General features: G+C 54.4%; 1 protein-coding gene across 3 annotated transcripts in view; it reads right to left on the reverse strand.

Moving 5' to 3' along the window:
• EEIG1 (estrogen-induced osteoclastogenesis regulator 1) overlaps positions 1 to 17,741 on the reverse strand; it is a 42,183-nt gene extending 24,442 nt beyond the window's left edge. For 2 of the 3 annotated variants that reach the window (XM_078877942.1, XM_078877941.1), the window contains exon 1: positions 16,552 to 17,741. In XM_078877942.1, the coding sequence (XP_078734068.1) occupies positions 16,552 to 16,685 (134 nt within the window). In that variant the 5' untranslated portion in view covers positions 16,686 to 17,741. The remainder of the gene's footprint in view (positions 1 to 16,551) is intronic. The other variant, XM_078877940.1, reaches the window with a different exon arrangement.
• Positions 17,742 to 17,995: the final 254 nt, after the last annotated feature.

The raw sequence follows: 17,995 nt of genomic DNA on the forward strand, positions 1-17,995 counted from the left end.
TGAAACCTTTTGCAAGGAATCATGTCTGCGTTGTTGTGATTTCCTACGGATGTTGCCCTCCTCCTCCTCCACGTTGATAATCAACTCGCGCTTAGATGATTTGGCTGCTCCTATAAATTCGTAGGCGCTCGCTAACAGCACTTGCCCCAACAGTCTGTTGAGGCTATACGGGGGAACTTTTTCTGTGTGGGGTGTTAGGGGTATATGTGTGCGTTGGGGGTATGGGGGGAGCGGTGGTGTAGTGATTAGCGCGCTGCGCTACGAACCCGGCGAACCGGGTTCAATTCCTGCTCACGGCCAACACCAGTGATGATTATCTGAACCGGTCCTGGGCCTCACCTAGGTCGACTCAGCCTCAAATGGGTACCTGGTGCGGTGTGTAAAACCATCGCCACTGGGGGAGACAAAGGCGGCCGGGCGTGGTTGTTGGCTTTCATAGGTGCTACTCGCACACAGCACTTGCCCCAACAGTCTGTTAAGGCTACACGGGGGATCGTTGTCTTTGTTGGGGGTATATGTGTGTGTGTGTTAGGGATTCGTGTGTCTGTGTTGTGTGTGTTGTGTGTGTGTTATGGATTCGTGTGTGCGTGTTGTGTGTGTGTGTTAGGCAATCGTGTGTCCGTGTTGTTTGTTAGGGATTCGTGTGTCCGTGTTGTGTGTGTGTTAGAGATTCGTGTGTCCGTGTTGTGTGTGTGTTAGAGATTCGTGTGTCCGTGTTGTGTGTGTGTTAGAGATTCGTGTGTCCGTGTTGTGTGTGTGTTAGAGATTCGTGTGTCCGTGTTGTGTGTGTGTTAGAGATTCGTGTGTCCGTGTTGTGTGTGTGTTAGAGATTCGTGTGTCCGTGTTGTGTGTGTGTTAGAGATTCGTGTGTCCGTGTTGTGTGTGTGTTAGAGATTCGTGTGTCCGTGTTGTGTGTGTTAGAGATTCGTGTGTCTGTGTTGTGTGTGTGTTAGAGATTCGTGTGTCCGTGTTGTGTGTGTGTTAGAGATTCGTGTGTCCGTGTTGTGTGTGTGTTAGAGATTCGTGTGTCCGTGTTGTGTGTGTGTTAGAGATTCGTGTGTGCGTGTTGTGTGTGTGTGTTAGGCAATCGTGTGTCCGTGTTGTGTGTTAGGGATTCGTGTGTCCGTGTTGTGTGTGTGTTAGAGATTCGTGTGTCCGTGTTGTGTGTGTGTTAGAGATTCGTGTGTGCGTGTTGTGTGTGTGTGTTAGGCAATCGTGTGTCCGTGTTGTGTGTTAGAGATTCGTGTGTCCGTGTTGTGTGTGTGTTAGAGATTCGTGTGTCCGTGTTGTGTGTGTGTTAGAGATTCGTGTGTCTGTGTCGTGTGTGTGTTAGAGATTCGTGTGTCCGTGTTGTGTGTGTGTTGTGTGTGTGTGCGGCGCTTAGGAACACGAGGTATTTGTTGGTTTTCCGAGCGAAATAAGTCTCTCTAAAGTTCCAAGAAACAAAGGAGGCTGCCTCCCTCCCACAGCAACCCTGCGCACTGTCAACTCGACCCCAACCGGCCCGCACTCGCCCCACCCACGGAGCCCAACACGCACACGGAGTTAGGGCTACAGGGGGATGAAGACGAAGAAGAGGTGGGGGGGGTTGCGATAGTCGTGTCGAGGGGGTGATGTGGCCAGCACCACGCCCCGTCCGCCGTTGCCTCCACAGCGCTCGATGTTCACACGCCGACAAACTGGTAACTCTTTTCGCGACTCAGATTTCGACACCGCCTACCGGGAATCGAGCCCGTGGGTTCATTGAACCTCTGCCGAGGCCATCTCTGCCAGAGCGTGGTTCGTGGCTGCCCAACGCTGCCGCCACCAGGGGCTCTGCTTAGAGCGCGTTCGACCAAAGGGCACTTTGCCATTCTAGAGCAGGGGTGGAAAACGTCCGGCCCGTGAAATCATTTGGGTCTGGCCCTGCCAAGGCAACCGCCGGCGGGACTCGAAATTCAATGAATCTAGAAGCAAACCTTGAAAAGCAGTTGCGAGTAGCAGCAACATCAACACCAGCTAATATCATCACGCGCCTAGCCAAAGAGAAGCAGTTCCAGCCATCGTATTATGGTTGAGTTAATTAAACGTTTGACCAAATATAACAGGCAAATGTTTAAGATGATTATTTTGTATGGCCCGCGAATGATGTTATAAATATACAAATGGCCCTTGGCAGAAAAAAGGTTCCTCACCCCACTTTTGGCTAAGTACGGTGCGAAAGAAGTTCAAAGTAGAGTCCATACAGCCCTGATTGTATTGGTGGGCCGAAGGGCTCACGTCACGTCTGAGGATACGGCAACACATCACATCGGGTGATTTCATTTATTTTAACAAACGTTCACGCGGACTTCCATTCACGTCCATCCACTGCGTTCTCATTCGTTCTCATTTCCAAATGAAAGGCTACAGGTGTCATCTTTGAACGTCTGTCGGTTACATTTCGCCGTCTCAATTCACTCCGGGTTCTTGATCGAGTTTCGCAAACGACAAATTCGAGGTGACCCCCCACAGGAAGAAGGAGATAAATGAATAACGCCAATGGATGAAATATTAACGAATCAAAAATAAAGATGTTTTTTTTTTCCTTCATCCCAATGTTAACATTAATGAAATAACCGTGTGTGTCCTAGCTGTTTGGGCCGCCACTCTGTACATTCCGTGAGATTCGTCCAAGCAGACACGTGGCGCCGTGCGGTGCGGGCGAGGGGGGGCACAGGAATTGGAGGGTAAACGTCGGCCACTTCCAGCCCCCTATTTAGCCTCAGTGACGTCAAGGCCAGGCGAACTGCCTACGTCACTCGCTGACATCTTGAACTCGATGCCATCTCTCACAGCCACATCTGTAGGGTTTTGCGTTTTTTTTTTATCTGTGCACATGCAGCAGTCGTGCTGTGACGGTTCCACCTGAAGACGGAAGCTTGTGTTGGCTCCGAAACGTCGTGATTTTTATATTTTTTTATATTTTACTTTTATTAATTTGAATTTTTTACCTACGTGACTTTACCGAAAAAAACCTAAGAATATGAATCCTTGCAGTCACGAAAGCTTCAAATCTATAATGAATATATCTCACCCCCCCGCCTCCCACCCCACATCATTCGGATTATGTATAGTTGTATATTGCGATAAATGACTCAATGTGCATCGCAGTTATCGGCTCGCTGTGTGACGTCGTTAACCGACCACGCGCCGGCCCCGGCAGCCCTCCCGTGCTCACCGAGAAGTGTCAAGTTGATTGTATTGAACCAGGTGAGAACTCAAGAGGCCAGGATGAGTCTCATTTGTGACCTGGGGCATGAGTCTTCTGCCAGCAGTGGGGCCATGATTGCTGCTGCTGCTGTGTGATGCCAATTGAGTAATTTGCGGTGTACATTTTCGAATTTGTACTCATTTTGACGCGAACGCCAGTGGCACACGATGGCCCAACTCCTGCCGAATGACGCCACGGGTTCGTTTAACGTCCGCTGTGAGTGACGCAGGCGCGACATAGTATCATTGCAGTCAATACACACCGCAGTATTAACCGGGGTGGCCGCCGGATTTGAACTGCGAACCTCATCACCGAGCGGCGAACGAGCCGTCGCTGGGATTTCCTGACCTGCAGGGACCCCCTCACCTCCCCCACAGCAGCACGTGGCTTAGATGCCCCAGCATCTCAAAGCACCCGAGGCTCGCAAGCTCAGCTGAATCACTCCGAACGCCCCTCTGTAGTTGAAATCTATTTATATAAAAAAAAAAATTAATCAATCTCGCTTTTCCCTTCAACGAAAGCAACCGGGGCCCCGGTCTTTTACGCGCACGGGACGAAAGCGGCTGCAGGCAAGAGACTCGAGGCGGGGCGGCTGAACCCTGGCGCTCGACTCGGCGTGACACGTCCCTCGCTGGACGGGGCACGGCCCACGGCGCGAGTTCTGCGGCGCGGAGCGACGACGACTCGACGACGATTCGACGATTCGGCGAGCCGGCATCCGGGGGACGCACGGCAAACCCTCGCCGGGGCATGGTAGTCAGCCTACATCGTCGTCTCTGGGCTACAGCCACCTAGGGGAGGCCCAGGAACCGATTCGGATGATCGTCACTGGTGTTGGGGGCCGTGAGCGGGAATCGAGGCTCACACGCAACGCGACATCGTGCAGCTGCCCCGAGCCACCGCTGGCAGAGGAAGGGCCTCTCCGCTAGAAGGAGCTGTGGAGTACTTGGTCTACTCTTCCACGCTGGCCGGACGTCTTGGCTGATGGACGAAAACGCGTTTTAGTTACTTGTGGACACACGGGACTGGAGTTGTGCTCACACCGGAACACATTCCTGCGGAGGGAGCTGGTAGGAGCGTTGGGTTGCTCGGTCAATGGCCAGGGTCAACTGCGGCGTGGTGTATTCCGCAAATATGCCCGACTGTGAGGGCGGGCACAAGCCGGCGTGAGTAGGTTAAACGTTGAGTTTTATAAGGGCACCACGGGGTGACCAGCCCCTCCCCACCCAGCCCCACCCTCCCCACCCAGCCCCTCCCCACCCTCCTCTCCCCACCCAGCCCCTCCCTCCCCACCCAGCCCCTCCCTGCACGACGGACGGACACAATAATCCCCTGTGGGCTGGTGTAACCAGGAGGTTCCTACCAGTATTATATTTCAGATATCACACTCCAGGGCAAGGCGGAGTTTTTGTGTTTGTATTAAACAATGCAACCTTTGCTTTGCTGGGCACTGACAACACACCTGTGTAAGTGTGCAACATCCCACTCCAGTGCTTGCCAAACAAATGTGAGATTGACGTACAGTGTGCATATATATACGAGGTATATATATATAAACTTGGCTTCTGTCTGACTCTTAAATCACCCTCACTGCCTCTCTCCACCCGTCAAGACTGAATTCGAGTGCCACAGTCTATGATCGGGCTGGTCGCGTGTAGTGGGTTGAAGTGTGGATACTCCCACTTCTTCCAGGACGTACTGGCCAGTTTGGAAGAGTAGGCCAACGTACCCTCTAGTTGAGCTCTTTAGAGCCCCCCTTCTACCAGCAATGGCGTGAACAAGCCATTGCAGAGCTGCGCCTTCATCTCCCCCAAATGTAAAATCTCCACTCCAACCTCTTTCATGACATCCCGGCCAGCGGTGGAAGGGAAGGCCAAACACGCTCTAAGACGGGGCCCTCTAGAGCTGCGGTGGAAGGGAAGGCCAAACACCCTCTAAGACAGGGGCCCTCTAGAGCTGCGGTGGGAGGGAAGGTCAAACACCCTCTAAGACGGGGCCCTCTAGAGCTGCGGTGCCCAATCTTTTTGGCACCAGGGACCGGTTTCGTGGAAGACAATTTTTTCACGGACCAGGGTGAGGGGGGTCATCATTGGGTATTTCCCTCTTTTCAAAGAAGCTCTCCGGCGACGTTTGTTTTTTACTCATTCTGGCTACTAGGGGTTAGCAGCTTGTGGGCTAACCAACACTGTGACTGAGACAAGCGCGCAGTGCGGGAAAGAGGCACGGATGGAAGTGGTGAATAATAGAACAATGGGGGCGGGCCACGCACGGACTCACCGCTCTCACCTCCTGCTGCTGTGCGGCCCGGTTCCTAACAGGCCACGGAACGGTACCGGTCTGCGGCCCATTGGGTTGGGGACCCCTGCGCTAGAGCTCCCTCTGGGTGAAGAGGCCCCTTCCACCAGCAGTGCGGTGAGTGAGCCGTGCCAGGGCTGCGCAAGCCTCACGGAGAATTGCAACTCCAGATTTTAAAGCTTTCGTGACTGCAAGGATTCATACTCTTAGGTTTTTTCGGTAATTGCAACTCCGTGCCCACTCCACCGACATCTCACCGGCAAAGTCCTCCTCCTGTGCTGCGATGAGGAAGAATTATCCCCGGACCTCGTTCTCTACCGCCAGTCGTCTTCTGAGCAAGGCATAAATGTGCACTTCTCCACTGTCCCTGACAACTTCGACATCACGTTTGAAAAAGTCGGGTCTCGATTTCTCAGCTTGCCAACAACTCACGTGCAATCTACAACCTCCCTTACTCGTATAAGATCCTGCAGGGAAGCTGCTGCCGTAGCCTCACCTTTACATCATCAACATTCGTGAAATCTTGGGTTGCAGTGACATTTTATTTTGACCGAACGCCAACAACGCTGAGACCATGCTCATCGGGGCCCCCTCTGCAGTCATCTCAACTCCCAGGGTGGTTATAACTTCGCTCTTCCGCCATAGAAACATTGCCAGGCCGCGCTGTTTCCTGTCGCCTACTGACTTACAGAGAGATGGAGGAGAGACCTGGCGCACGCTTTTGAGTTCTTCCCTCTCGATTCCTGCAACGCATTCCTGTTTGGGATCTCACACCGCTGGCTCGCAGGCGGGGTTCGAGTGGACACTGAGATCCTCCTGCTGCTGCTCCTGCTGCTGCTGAAGCTTCAAGGCTCTCCATGGGTTCGGCCCACGATGGCTGCAGGAACTGATCCATGTTTGTATCGCTCATCCAACCTCGGACCCCCTTCTACTCGAAGGACCGCCGAGGTCGAGGCCCTGTCACTGGGCAGGTCACGCTGCTGCCAGCCCAGCTCCCGGACGGTGCAAGAACGCTCTGCCCTCGCTGATGGGGCAATCAGTCACGAGGGGTACGATTGAATTTCTGTCTTGAAAACTCACCTCTTCAAATTGACCTTTACCCCCCGGCATTCTGGCCGTTTTGCCCTGGTTCGGTTTTATTTTCTGCCGCCCATACACGGCGCGCTGGGATCTGCAGATGAAATGCGCCTTGCAAATTTAATTAATTATTATTAGTACTACTATCTACCTGTACGAGGATCGTGATCGCGCGGATCTGGGAGGATGCTCCGCAGGAATGTGGCTCTCGGAGAGGTTGCTCCTCACGAACAGGACGGCACAGATTCCAATGCCAGCCGGGCCCCAGGGGCGCTCGTCTCTGAGCGCGGAGCGACGCGGGGAAGAATTCCCCTGCGGCAACGCATGCTCCGTGTTCACCGTGTTTCGTCAGCGTGTCGGTACGCGCGTGTATGTGCGTGCGTGCGTGTGTGGTGCGGCAGTGTAGCGGTTTGCACGCAGCGCTACAGACCTGGCGACCCGGGTCGCTACGTGACTCCTCCGAAAAAGACCAAAGAGTATCGATTCTGGCTCACGGCCAACACCGGTGACGATTATCTGAACTGGTCCTGGGCCTCCACTAGGTCGACTCAGCCTCAAATGAATACCTGGTGCGATGTGTAAAAATCGTCACTGGGGAGACAACGGCGGCCGGGTGTGGTGTTGGCCACCCACACCCTCGTGTGCCGTACCAGCCTTCATAGGTGCTACTCGCTAAACGCACTTGCCCCAACAGTCTGTTAAGGCTACACGGGGGGATCTTTGTCTTTGGTGCGGTGTGGGGGAGTGGTAGGGTAGTAGTTAGCGCGCTGCGCTAGGACGGGGGACCCGAGTTCGATTCCCGCTCACGGCCAATACCAGTGACGATTATCTGAATCAGTCCTGGGCCTCCCCTAAGTTGACTCAGCCTCAAATAAGTACCTGGTTGCGGTGTGTAAACATCGCCACTAGGGAGACAAAGGTGGCCGGGTGTGGTGCTGACCCCACCCACTCGTGTGCCGTTCCGGCTTTCATAGGTGCGCGCTAACATGCCCCATACGGTAAACACTTATCTTTGTGGTGCAGTGTGTCCACTCAGCCTCAAACAAGTACCTGCTCCAATGTGTAAACATCGGCACTTGGGAGACAAAGGCGGCCGAGAATGTATGTATGTTGAACTTCTTTCGCAGTATACGTTGCTAACCATGCTAATCGGAGGTATGTGGTGCTGGCCACCCACTCCCTCGTGCGCCGTGTCGGCCTTCATAGGTGCTCGGTAAACAGCACTCACCCCAAAAGTCTACTAATGCCACACTGAGGATCTTTGTCTTTGTGAGACACACACAAAGGCATGAAGTATATGTCTACATAGAACCTTTTCATTCCTTAGCCCTGAATCATCATCACCATCGTCACCACCGCCATTATCATCCGTAACCATCACTGGTAAGAACATCGATACGGTGGCGGCACTGGTGGTGAGGGTAGCGATGGTGGTGGTCACACGTGGTGATTGATGATGATGATGATGGCATCGTCATGGATGTATGGACCTATCACTTTGTCTCTTGTTCATGTACAACACGGACTGGCAGCGCGCCTCGGCTCACCTGTTCACACCTGTTATGCAAGGGTGGAACTAAATACGCCCATACATCATGCATTCTTAATATTATTCAACATTTAAATTAAAATTCCTGGCCACGGCTAACATCAGTGGCGAGTGATATCTGAACCGTGTTTGGGGCTTAACAACCCCCCTCCCCCACCCGCACTGACCGCCGGTGTGGGGAAGTATGGTCAAATAACACCCCCATCCACGACCCTGGGAGGAGGCCCTCATCCAGCAGTGGATTTACAAAGGGGCTGTGCGCGTGCACTGACGTCTGAAACGAGACGACAGCGCGTGGCTCAGCAAGTACCGGCCACGTGGCCCAGACGTGAGGGTTGACCCAGCTCATCATCCCTCCCTCCGGGGGGGTGGGGTCTCTAAAATAGGTACCACTTTGTGGGGAAATAAACACGTGGCCCAGATGTGAGGGTTGACCCAGCTCATCATCCTTCCCTCCGGGGCGGGGGGGAGTCACTAAAATCGGTACCACTTTGTGGGGAAATAAACACGTGGCCCAGATGTGAGGGTGACCCAGCTCATCATCCCTCCCTCCGGGGCGGGGGTCTCTAAAATGAGTACCACTTTGTGGGGAAATAAACACGTGGCCCAGACGTGAGGGTTGACCCAGCTCATCATCCCTCCCTCCGGGGCGGGGGGGGATCACTAAAATGAGTACCACTTTGTGAAAAAATAAACAACGGATGTCCTGCGGATAGACTCTCCCCCGTCATCGAAATGTGGAATTCATCCTCCCCCTCCGCACTGCTCCAGGGCTGTAAACGCGAGATGAGCGGCGATGCCTCAGTGATCACCTGAGCAGCAGAAAGTCGCGCGGCGCGTTTGAAGTAAGCACGATTGTTGGCTTCCACTTCCGAGACTCGGCAACGCCGGCACGCTTTACGTTGGCTGCTACAACAACAAAGTCCACGCATGGCTGGCATGGCGATTGATGGTTTTGGCTCTGGGTTGGGAAGCGGCCCTGCCCACTGCCATCGGTTGTACGGGCACGCCAAGGGGCCCGAGGGCTTCAATGCCTATGTCCAAGGTGCGTGGCCTTCACGGTGCTGTGCCAGGTCTTCTTTCTGTTGCAGCCCGCCCAGAGCCACGACAAGCAGCAGCCGGTGACACGCGGCGGTCGACCCAGTTGACTCGCTCGCCTCGTCCACACCGTGTTACCACAACAACACACTCACCCGCTCACTCACTCACACACTCACTCACCCACTCACCCACTCAAACACTCACCCACTCACACACTCACCCACCCACCCACTCACTCACTCACCCACTCACTCACCCACTCACACACTCACCCACCCACCCACCCACTCACTCACTCACCCACTCACTCACCCACTCACACACTCACCCACCCACTCACTCACTCACCCACTCACTCACACACACACACACTCACCCACTCACACACTCAAACACTCACCCACCCACTCACACACCCACTCACCCACCCACCCACTCACCCACCCACTAACTCACCCACTCACTCACCCACTCAAACACTCACCCACCCACTCACACACTCACCCACTCACCCACTCACTCACTCACTCACCTACTCACTCACTCACTCATCCATTCACATACTCACTCACACACTCACACACTCACACACCCACTCACCCACCCACCCACTCACCCACTCACTCACTCACCCACTCACCCACTCACCCACTCACCCACCCACTCACCCACCCACTCACTCACCCACTCACTCACCCACTCAAACACTCACCCACCCACTCACACACTCACCCACCCACCCACCCACTCACTCACCCACTCACACACTCACACACCCACTCACCCACCCACTCACTCACCCACTCAAACACTCACCCACCCACTCACACACTCACTCACTCACCCACTCATTCATTCACCTACTCACTCACACACTCACCCACTCACACACTCACCCACTCACCCACCTACCCACTCACTCACCCACTCACACACTCACCCACTCACTCACCCACCCACTCACCCACCCACCCACTCACCCACCCACTCACACACTCGCCCACCCACCATCTCGTCTCCTCCACACCGTGTTCCCAGAACAACACACTCACCCACCCAACAAAGATTCCAGTATAGCCTTAACAGGCTGTTGGGGCAAGTGCTGTTAGCGAGCACCTTTGAAGGCCGGCACGTAACAATAGCTGGTGGGTAGTCGGCACCACGCCCGGTCGTCTCTAGTGACGATGTGTATACACCGCACCAGGTACTCATTTGAGGCTGCGTCGACCTAGGGGAGGCCCAGGACCAGTTCAGATAATCGTCACTGGTGTTGGTCGTGAGCATGAATCGACTCGGCTCGCAAAGTTTGTATCGAAGCGTGCTAACCGCAACACTACCGCTCCTCCTACTCACCCATCCACTCATACACCCACTCACTCACACACGCAACCACTAACCCACCCACTCGTTCATCCACTCACAAACACCCACTCACCCACCCATTAACCCATCCACTCACACCCACTGAACCATTCAGCCACCCACTCACTGACTCACCTACCCACACACTCTCATATTTACTCACCCACTCAACCATTCACCCACCCATTCACTCACACACACACAGACACCCACCCACTCACTCACCTACTCACACACTTAATCACCCATTGACCCACACATTCACCCAGCCACTCACCACACTGCAGGTCACAACACTTCTTTTTCTGCTGCTTCCCTCGACCTGTACAACCTCTCTGCACATCCCTCATCCCATTGTCATCACCGTCGCAGTCCCTTCGCCTTCTATAAAGCACTTACAGCAATAGCCCTCGCTCGATTTGAGAGACGCGTTCCACCCCGAACCGTAACACCTTCGACGGCGCTGATTGTTGCTGGCCGCTCAGCACTTCGGGGTCCATTATTTATTTCCAACCGCGGCAGCGGACATCCCAACAAGAAGTGAGAGCGAGAAGCGGGGGCTCTTGCCGCTGCCCATTAATGGTTCAGCTGCAGCGAGCGAATCTCTCTCCCTCGCCCCCTTGCTCCCTCTCGGTCATCGCCCCCCGTGGCCGGCCGTGAGGAATGCGTTGCCCACGTGACCTCTCACTCGGCAGAGCCCCCCCCCCCCACCTTCTTCCAGGGCAGTGACCCCCCCCCACCTTCCTCCTTCCCTAGGTCGACTCAGCCTGAAATGAGTCCTGGACCTCGTGCGATGGCGTGGTGCTGGTCACCCCCCCCCCCCCCCCCGCGTGTGTCGTTGCTGCACTAACAGCACTTGCCCCAAAAATCTGTTAAGGCTACACGGGGGACCCTTGCCTGTGTGGTGCGGCGTGTCCACTCAGCCTCAAATGAGTATCTGGTGCAATGTGTAAACATCAGCACTGGGGAGACAAAGGCGGCCGGACATGTGTGTATGTTTAACTTCTTTCGCACCGTACGTAGCCAACCGTGCTAATCGGAGGTGCGGGGAAGGACAACAAACTAGACACAAAAAGCAGTTCCAATGACGTGGGAAGCGTGTTGAAATATTAGATGATGATGACAGAAGTGATTATTTAAAGGGCATTAGATGACCCCAAGAGTGATGATGATTAGGATTGTAATGATGATGACAATGATGATGATTATTGCAACACTTGAAATAGCTAATGACAATATTGATTAGGATGTTATTGGTGATTAACAGCGAGGATGACGATGATTACAGCAGTAATGATGATGAGTAAAGTAAAGATGATGACGATGATACCAGTTTTGATGATGATGGTGGTGCTTACAGTGAGAGCATTGTACGTCGCCAATCGGGCTAATCGTGGGTGCGTAGTGCTGGCCACCCATCTCGCGCGCCCTGTCGGCCTTCATAGGTGCTGGGTAAACAGCACTTGCCCCACAAGTCTACCGATTTAAAGCTTTCGTGACTGCAGGGATTCATCTTCTTGGTTCTTTCGGTAAAGTCACGTAGAAGGGAAATAATAAAATAATAAGAAAATATTTTATTTTATTTTATTTCGATTCAAAACTTTCGTGACTGCAGGGATTCATCTTCTTAGTTCTTTCGGTAAAGTCACGTAGAAGGGAAATAATAAAATAATAAAAATGAAACATAATAAAATAATGCTCACGACGTTTTGGCCACAATGCAATCAGCCGTCCTCAGGTGAAGACGCTGTCTTTCCGACAGACCTGTTCTTCACCTGAGGACGGCTGCTTGCGTTGTGGCCGAAACGTCGTGAGAATGATTTTATTATGTTTTATTTTTATTATTTTATTATTTCCCTTCTACGTGACTTTACCGAAAGAACCAAGAAGAACAAGTCCACCGATGCCAACATCTTCGTGACTGGCCGCTGCTATTGGTGGGAGCGCTGCGATCAGCATTCTCCTCCCCTGCACCTGCGGAACGGCGAGCCGCAACTTGGGGTCGGGTTTCTTGGCACCGCATCGCTTCTCGCTCGCTCACAATGAGGCCACTCAAGGCTGCACCCCCCCCCCCCTTTCCTTTCTGCTCACCGTGCCCCCCACCTAGGAAGTGTTTAAAGCTCAGCAGCAGCAGCCGCAGCAGCCATGGTCAATCCACTGTTGGATGAAGGCATCCCCATCGTTGCGATGCTATTTTGGCAATATCTTCAATATATTATAATAACATTAGATGGGACCTTTTCGCCAGTATCAAAGTATGAAGAATAAGAATAGGTTTTACCCTTTCTGGCAATACAACAGGTGTGCTAAGATGCCCAAACACCAAATCGATACCTTTTGCAAATAGGTATTCTTATTTTTCAATAATATAATATACTGCATAGACACGTGTCAATACCCGGATAGCTTTAAACGACTGTTGGGGCAAGTGCTCTTAGCTGGCACCAAGGCTGGAAGGGTACACGATAGGCTGGGTCACCAGGACCGGCCGCCTTTGTTAAGCATTGCCACAGTGACAATGTATACAAACCTCACCAGGTACTTGACGTTTCAAAGACGTTTCTAGCAATGGCCCGTGGGCCCTGATTACAGGTATCCCCCTCGCTGTGTGCGGTAGTAGATGCGTTCCAAAAAAAAGGAACACAAAGCAAAACCGCACGAGGATACGGATACAGTACATAGACAGTACATACACAGTACACACACAGCACACAGTACACACAGCACACAGTACACACACAGCACACAGTACACACACAGCACACAGTACACACAGCACACAGTACACACACAGCACACAGTACACACACAGCACACAGTACACACACAGCACACAGTACACACAGCACACAGTACACACACAGCACACAGTACACACAGTACACACAGCACACAGTACACGCAGAGTACACACAGAGTACACAGTACACACAGTACACACAGCACACAGTACACACAGCACACAGTACACACAGTACACACACACTACACACAGTACACGCAGTACACACACAGTACACACACAGTACACACACAGTACTTACAGAGTACACACACAGCACACACACAGTACTTACAGAGTACACACACAGTACACACACAGTACGCACGCAATGTCCCACGTCCGACCGCATAGCCGCATCTGAGTGAATTCAACCCGCAAGTGATGTTGGGTAGAAATGGGTTATCCGCATAGCCGCGAAACGAATAGAGGGGGGGGGGAACCCGTTGCTTGTATATCAGACCCCGTGGTGTAAAGTGAAGTATCCAACTCTTGGAACACCGTCGCTCTGGCCTCTATAATTAGGTGCTTTGACGAAGGCCCCTTGCCCGAAACGTCACCTGTTTTAGCGGGCCACGACCGGCAGGAATCGAGGCGGAGAGTTGTACCGTGGGAAACACGAGGGGGTGCAAGTCGTGGCGTGTTTCCCGAAAGTCACGGGACGTGGTCAGGAGACTCGCGCGCATCATCAAAGGGAGAAAGTTGAGATATTGGCAGCACTGGTGGTGGTGGCGGTGGTGATGAGTTTGTGTGATGTTTCATGATTGTCACGGTTGTGACATCGAAATGGATGGGCCGATAACATCAGCCTTGCGAATCCCACCTTCGCATGAGTCAACTGATCCCGTGCGCGCGCGCGGTGGAGAGACAGCGATAAGGGAAGCGACACATGTATGGGGGTTAGATAGGGACACGCGATAAGAGAGGCTGGATGAACCCGCAATCTGGTGCGCGACTCTCCAGTCCACAGCTGGGGGGCATCGACAGTGGAAATGTTGAGAGGAAGTTACACGGGTGGACCCATGAACTACTCAATTCGTGACCTCGTCCACGTGCGAAATCGCTCGCTCGTGAACTCGTTCGAACGTGAACTCCACGGCACAACATACTCACCTACATTTTTTGAAGAACAAAAAAAAACAGCGACAATTAAAAAAAAACATCTCAGTTGCAAATTAGACGATTGCAAATGCACGGTTATTAAATCGTAGTTGCGAATCACAGTTGCAAGCTCGATGTACAATTATAAAAAAAAACAATAGGCGACGTTTCGGGCAATAGCCCTTCCTTCATAAAGCTCATCCATGAAGTGTGTGCTATGCAAAAGGGTGACTGTCCGAAACGTCGCCTATTATATACAGCGCTGGATATAACACCTCGTAAAATTCATTTGCAGTCCCTCGATATTCGCACAGCACTGCGCCCTATCACGACACATCTCACGAGCTAAGCTGAGTTGAGCCTGGACAGTGCTCGGATGGGTGGCGGCAATGCATTCCAGGGTGCCGCTGACTATGAAGGCCGGAACTGGATACGGGTTGCCAACACCACGCCTGGCCGCCTTTGACTCCCCGGTGGTGATGTTCACACACCGCCGCAGGCTCTCAGGTGAGGCCACGGGCACTCAGGTGAGGCCACGGGCACTCAGGTGAGATCGTGTCGACTTTGAGGGAGGCCCGGGACAAGTTATAGATCATACGCGGGAGTCGAACTCGGGTCGCCGGGTTCGTAGCGAAGTGCGCTAACCGCTGCGCCACCCCTCCACAAGACAAACATCCCCCGTGTAGCCTTAACAGACTGTTGGGGCAAGTGCTGTTAGCGAGCACCTATGAAGGCCGGTACGGCACACGTGGGGGTGGGCGGCCAGCAACCACGCCCGGTCGCCTTTGTCTCCCTAGTGGCGATGTCTACACATCGCACCAGGTACTCATTTGAGGCTGAGTCGACCTAGGGGAGGCCCATGACCCGTTCAGATAATCGTCACCGGCGTTGGCCGTAAGCGGGGATCGAACCCGGGTGGCCAGGTTGGTAGCGCAGCGACGCCACCGCTCCCCCTACCACAACCACCACCACTCCCCCTACCACAACCACCACCACTCCCCCTACCACAACCACCACCACCACTCCCCCGACCACCACCACCACCACTCCCCCGACCACCACCACCACCACTCCCCCGACCACCACCACCACCACTTTCCCGACCACCACCACCACCACCACTCCCCCTACCACCACCACCACTGCCCCGACCACCACCACTCCCCCGACCACCACCACCACCACTCCCCCGACCACCACCACCACTCCCCCGACCACCACCACCACTGCCCCGACCACCACCACTCCCCCGACCATCACCACCACCACTCCCCCTACCACCACCACCACCACCACCACCACTCCCCCTACCACCACCACCACCACTCCCTCGAACGCCACCACCACCACTCCCCCGACCACCACCACCACCACTCCCTCGACCACCACCACCACCACTCCCCCGACCACCACCACCACCACTCCCCCGACCACCACCACCACCACTCCCCCTACCACCACCACCACCACTCCCCCGACCACCACCACCACTACTCCCCCGACCACCACCACCACTGCCCCGACCACCACCACTCCCCCGACCATCACCACCACCACCACTCCCCCGACCACCACCACCACTCCCCCGACCACCACCACCACTCCCCCTACCACCACCACCACTCCCCCTACCACAACCACCACCACTCCCCCGACCATCACCACCACCACTCCCCCGACCACCACCACCACCACTCCCCCGACCATCACCACCACCATTCCCCCGACCACCACCACCACCACTCCCCCGACCACCACCACCACCACTCCCCCTACCACAACCACCACCACTCCCCCGACCATCACCACCACCACTCCCCCGACCACCACCACCACCACTCCCCCGACCACCACCACCACCACTCCCCCTACCACAACCACCACCACTCCCCCGACCATCACCACCACCACTCCCCCGACCACCACCACCACCACTCCCCCGACCACCACCACCACCACTCCCCCTACCACAACCACCACCACTCCCCCGACCACCACCACCACCACTCCCCGACCACCACCACCACTCCCCGACCACCACCACCACTCCCCCGACCACCACTACCACCACTCCCCGACCACCACCACCACCACACACAGACACCGGCTCACCTGCTCGACTGCGCCGTGAAGCTGCCCCCGTCGGAGAGACGGAGCTTGCAGAAGAGGACTCCGTTCACGAAGGGCACGCACGTCAACTCGTCCAAGTCGAATGTCACCTGGAATCTGAACTTCCTCTTCTTCATGGTTGAGGATGGTGACTGGCGCTGTCCTCTTCAGAGATGGGTCTCCCACTCTTGGATGGAGCCTCTCGCGGGAGCGCGTGTGACGTGCCCTCTGTGTGTGACGTCCTCTCTGTGTGTTGTGATAGGTGCTCGTGTACAGCACTTTGCCCCGACAGCACTACGTAGGCTACCCGGGTGCGCTTTGCCTGTTAGGTGTGCTATGTGTACCTATGCGATGATGATGATGATCATGATGATGCGCTGTGTGTGTATGCGTGTCAACTGAGAGCCCTGATTTAAATCTCTGGCCCAGGTTCTATGCACAGCACACAATCTATATAAATAAAAAGAAACGGGTTTTCCCGTCAGTATAAATACCCCCCCCCCCCCCCAGTTAAAACAAATACACTCACACCGTCAACTCAAACCACTGCACTACCTCCCTAAGCACACACACATGCACATTCGTCTTTGCTACGACAAAGTCGCTCTTAGTCGTTACTGCCGAGTTAGCAGCTTTCGCGCTCCGTAGCACAATCCTCGCCGAGGTCGGTGACCGTGGCCAGGATGATGATGATGACGAGGCAGACGGACCGCCGGTCGCGAGACCACGCGTGCCAGGAGTTCGGAAGTTGACGATCAAAGTTTCTAAAGCTCCAGATCGACAGCCCCCCCACTCCCCGGCTGGATGAACACAAACGATAAAGGTCCCCCGGATAGCCTTGACAGACTTTCGTGGCAAGTGCTGTTAGCGAGCACCTGTACAAAAACAAACCAGCACGGCACACGAAGGGTTGGGGTGGCCAGCACCACGTCCGGGACCGTCTTCGTCTCCGCAGTGGCGATGTTTACACACCGCGCCGGGTACTCATTTAAGGGCTGAGTCGACCTAGGAGAGTCCCGGCACCGCTTCAGATAAATCGTCACTGTGGCCGTGAGCGAGCGGGAGTCGAACGCGGGTCGTCTGTGTTCGCCGCGCTAACTTCCTACTCGCTCGGTCTCCCCACCGCACACACAATCACACCTCCACACACACAGACGTAACTTCTGACTGCGACAGACTGGGAGTCACAATAACTCCTCCTCCATCCTCCTCCTCCTCCAGGCCACACACTTCTCTTATTGGGCAGAGCAAACGCAGCAGCCTCCCTGCCTCCTCCCCCCCTTACCTGGTGCACAAGCACGCGACAACCACTTGACACGCTCCGCCGGTGTCTCTAACGAACAACTCCGCCTGTCTCTGTGTGTGTCGCTGTGTGTGAGTGTCTGTGTGTGTGTGTCTGTGTGTGTGTCTGTGTGTGTCTCTGTGTGTGTGTGTGTCTCTGTGTGTG

This window comes from Lampetra fluviatilis, chromosome 49 (genome assembly GCF_964198595.1).
Source record: "Lampetra fluviatilis chromosome 49, kcLamFluv1.1, whole genome shotgun sequence".
Lineage (NCBI taxonomy): Eukaryota > Metazoa > Chordata > Hyperoartia > Petromyzontiformes > Petromyzontidae > Lampetra > Lampetra fluviatilis.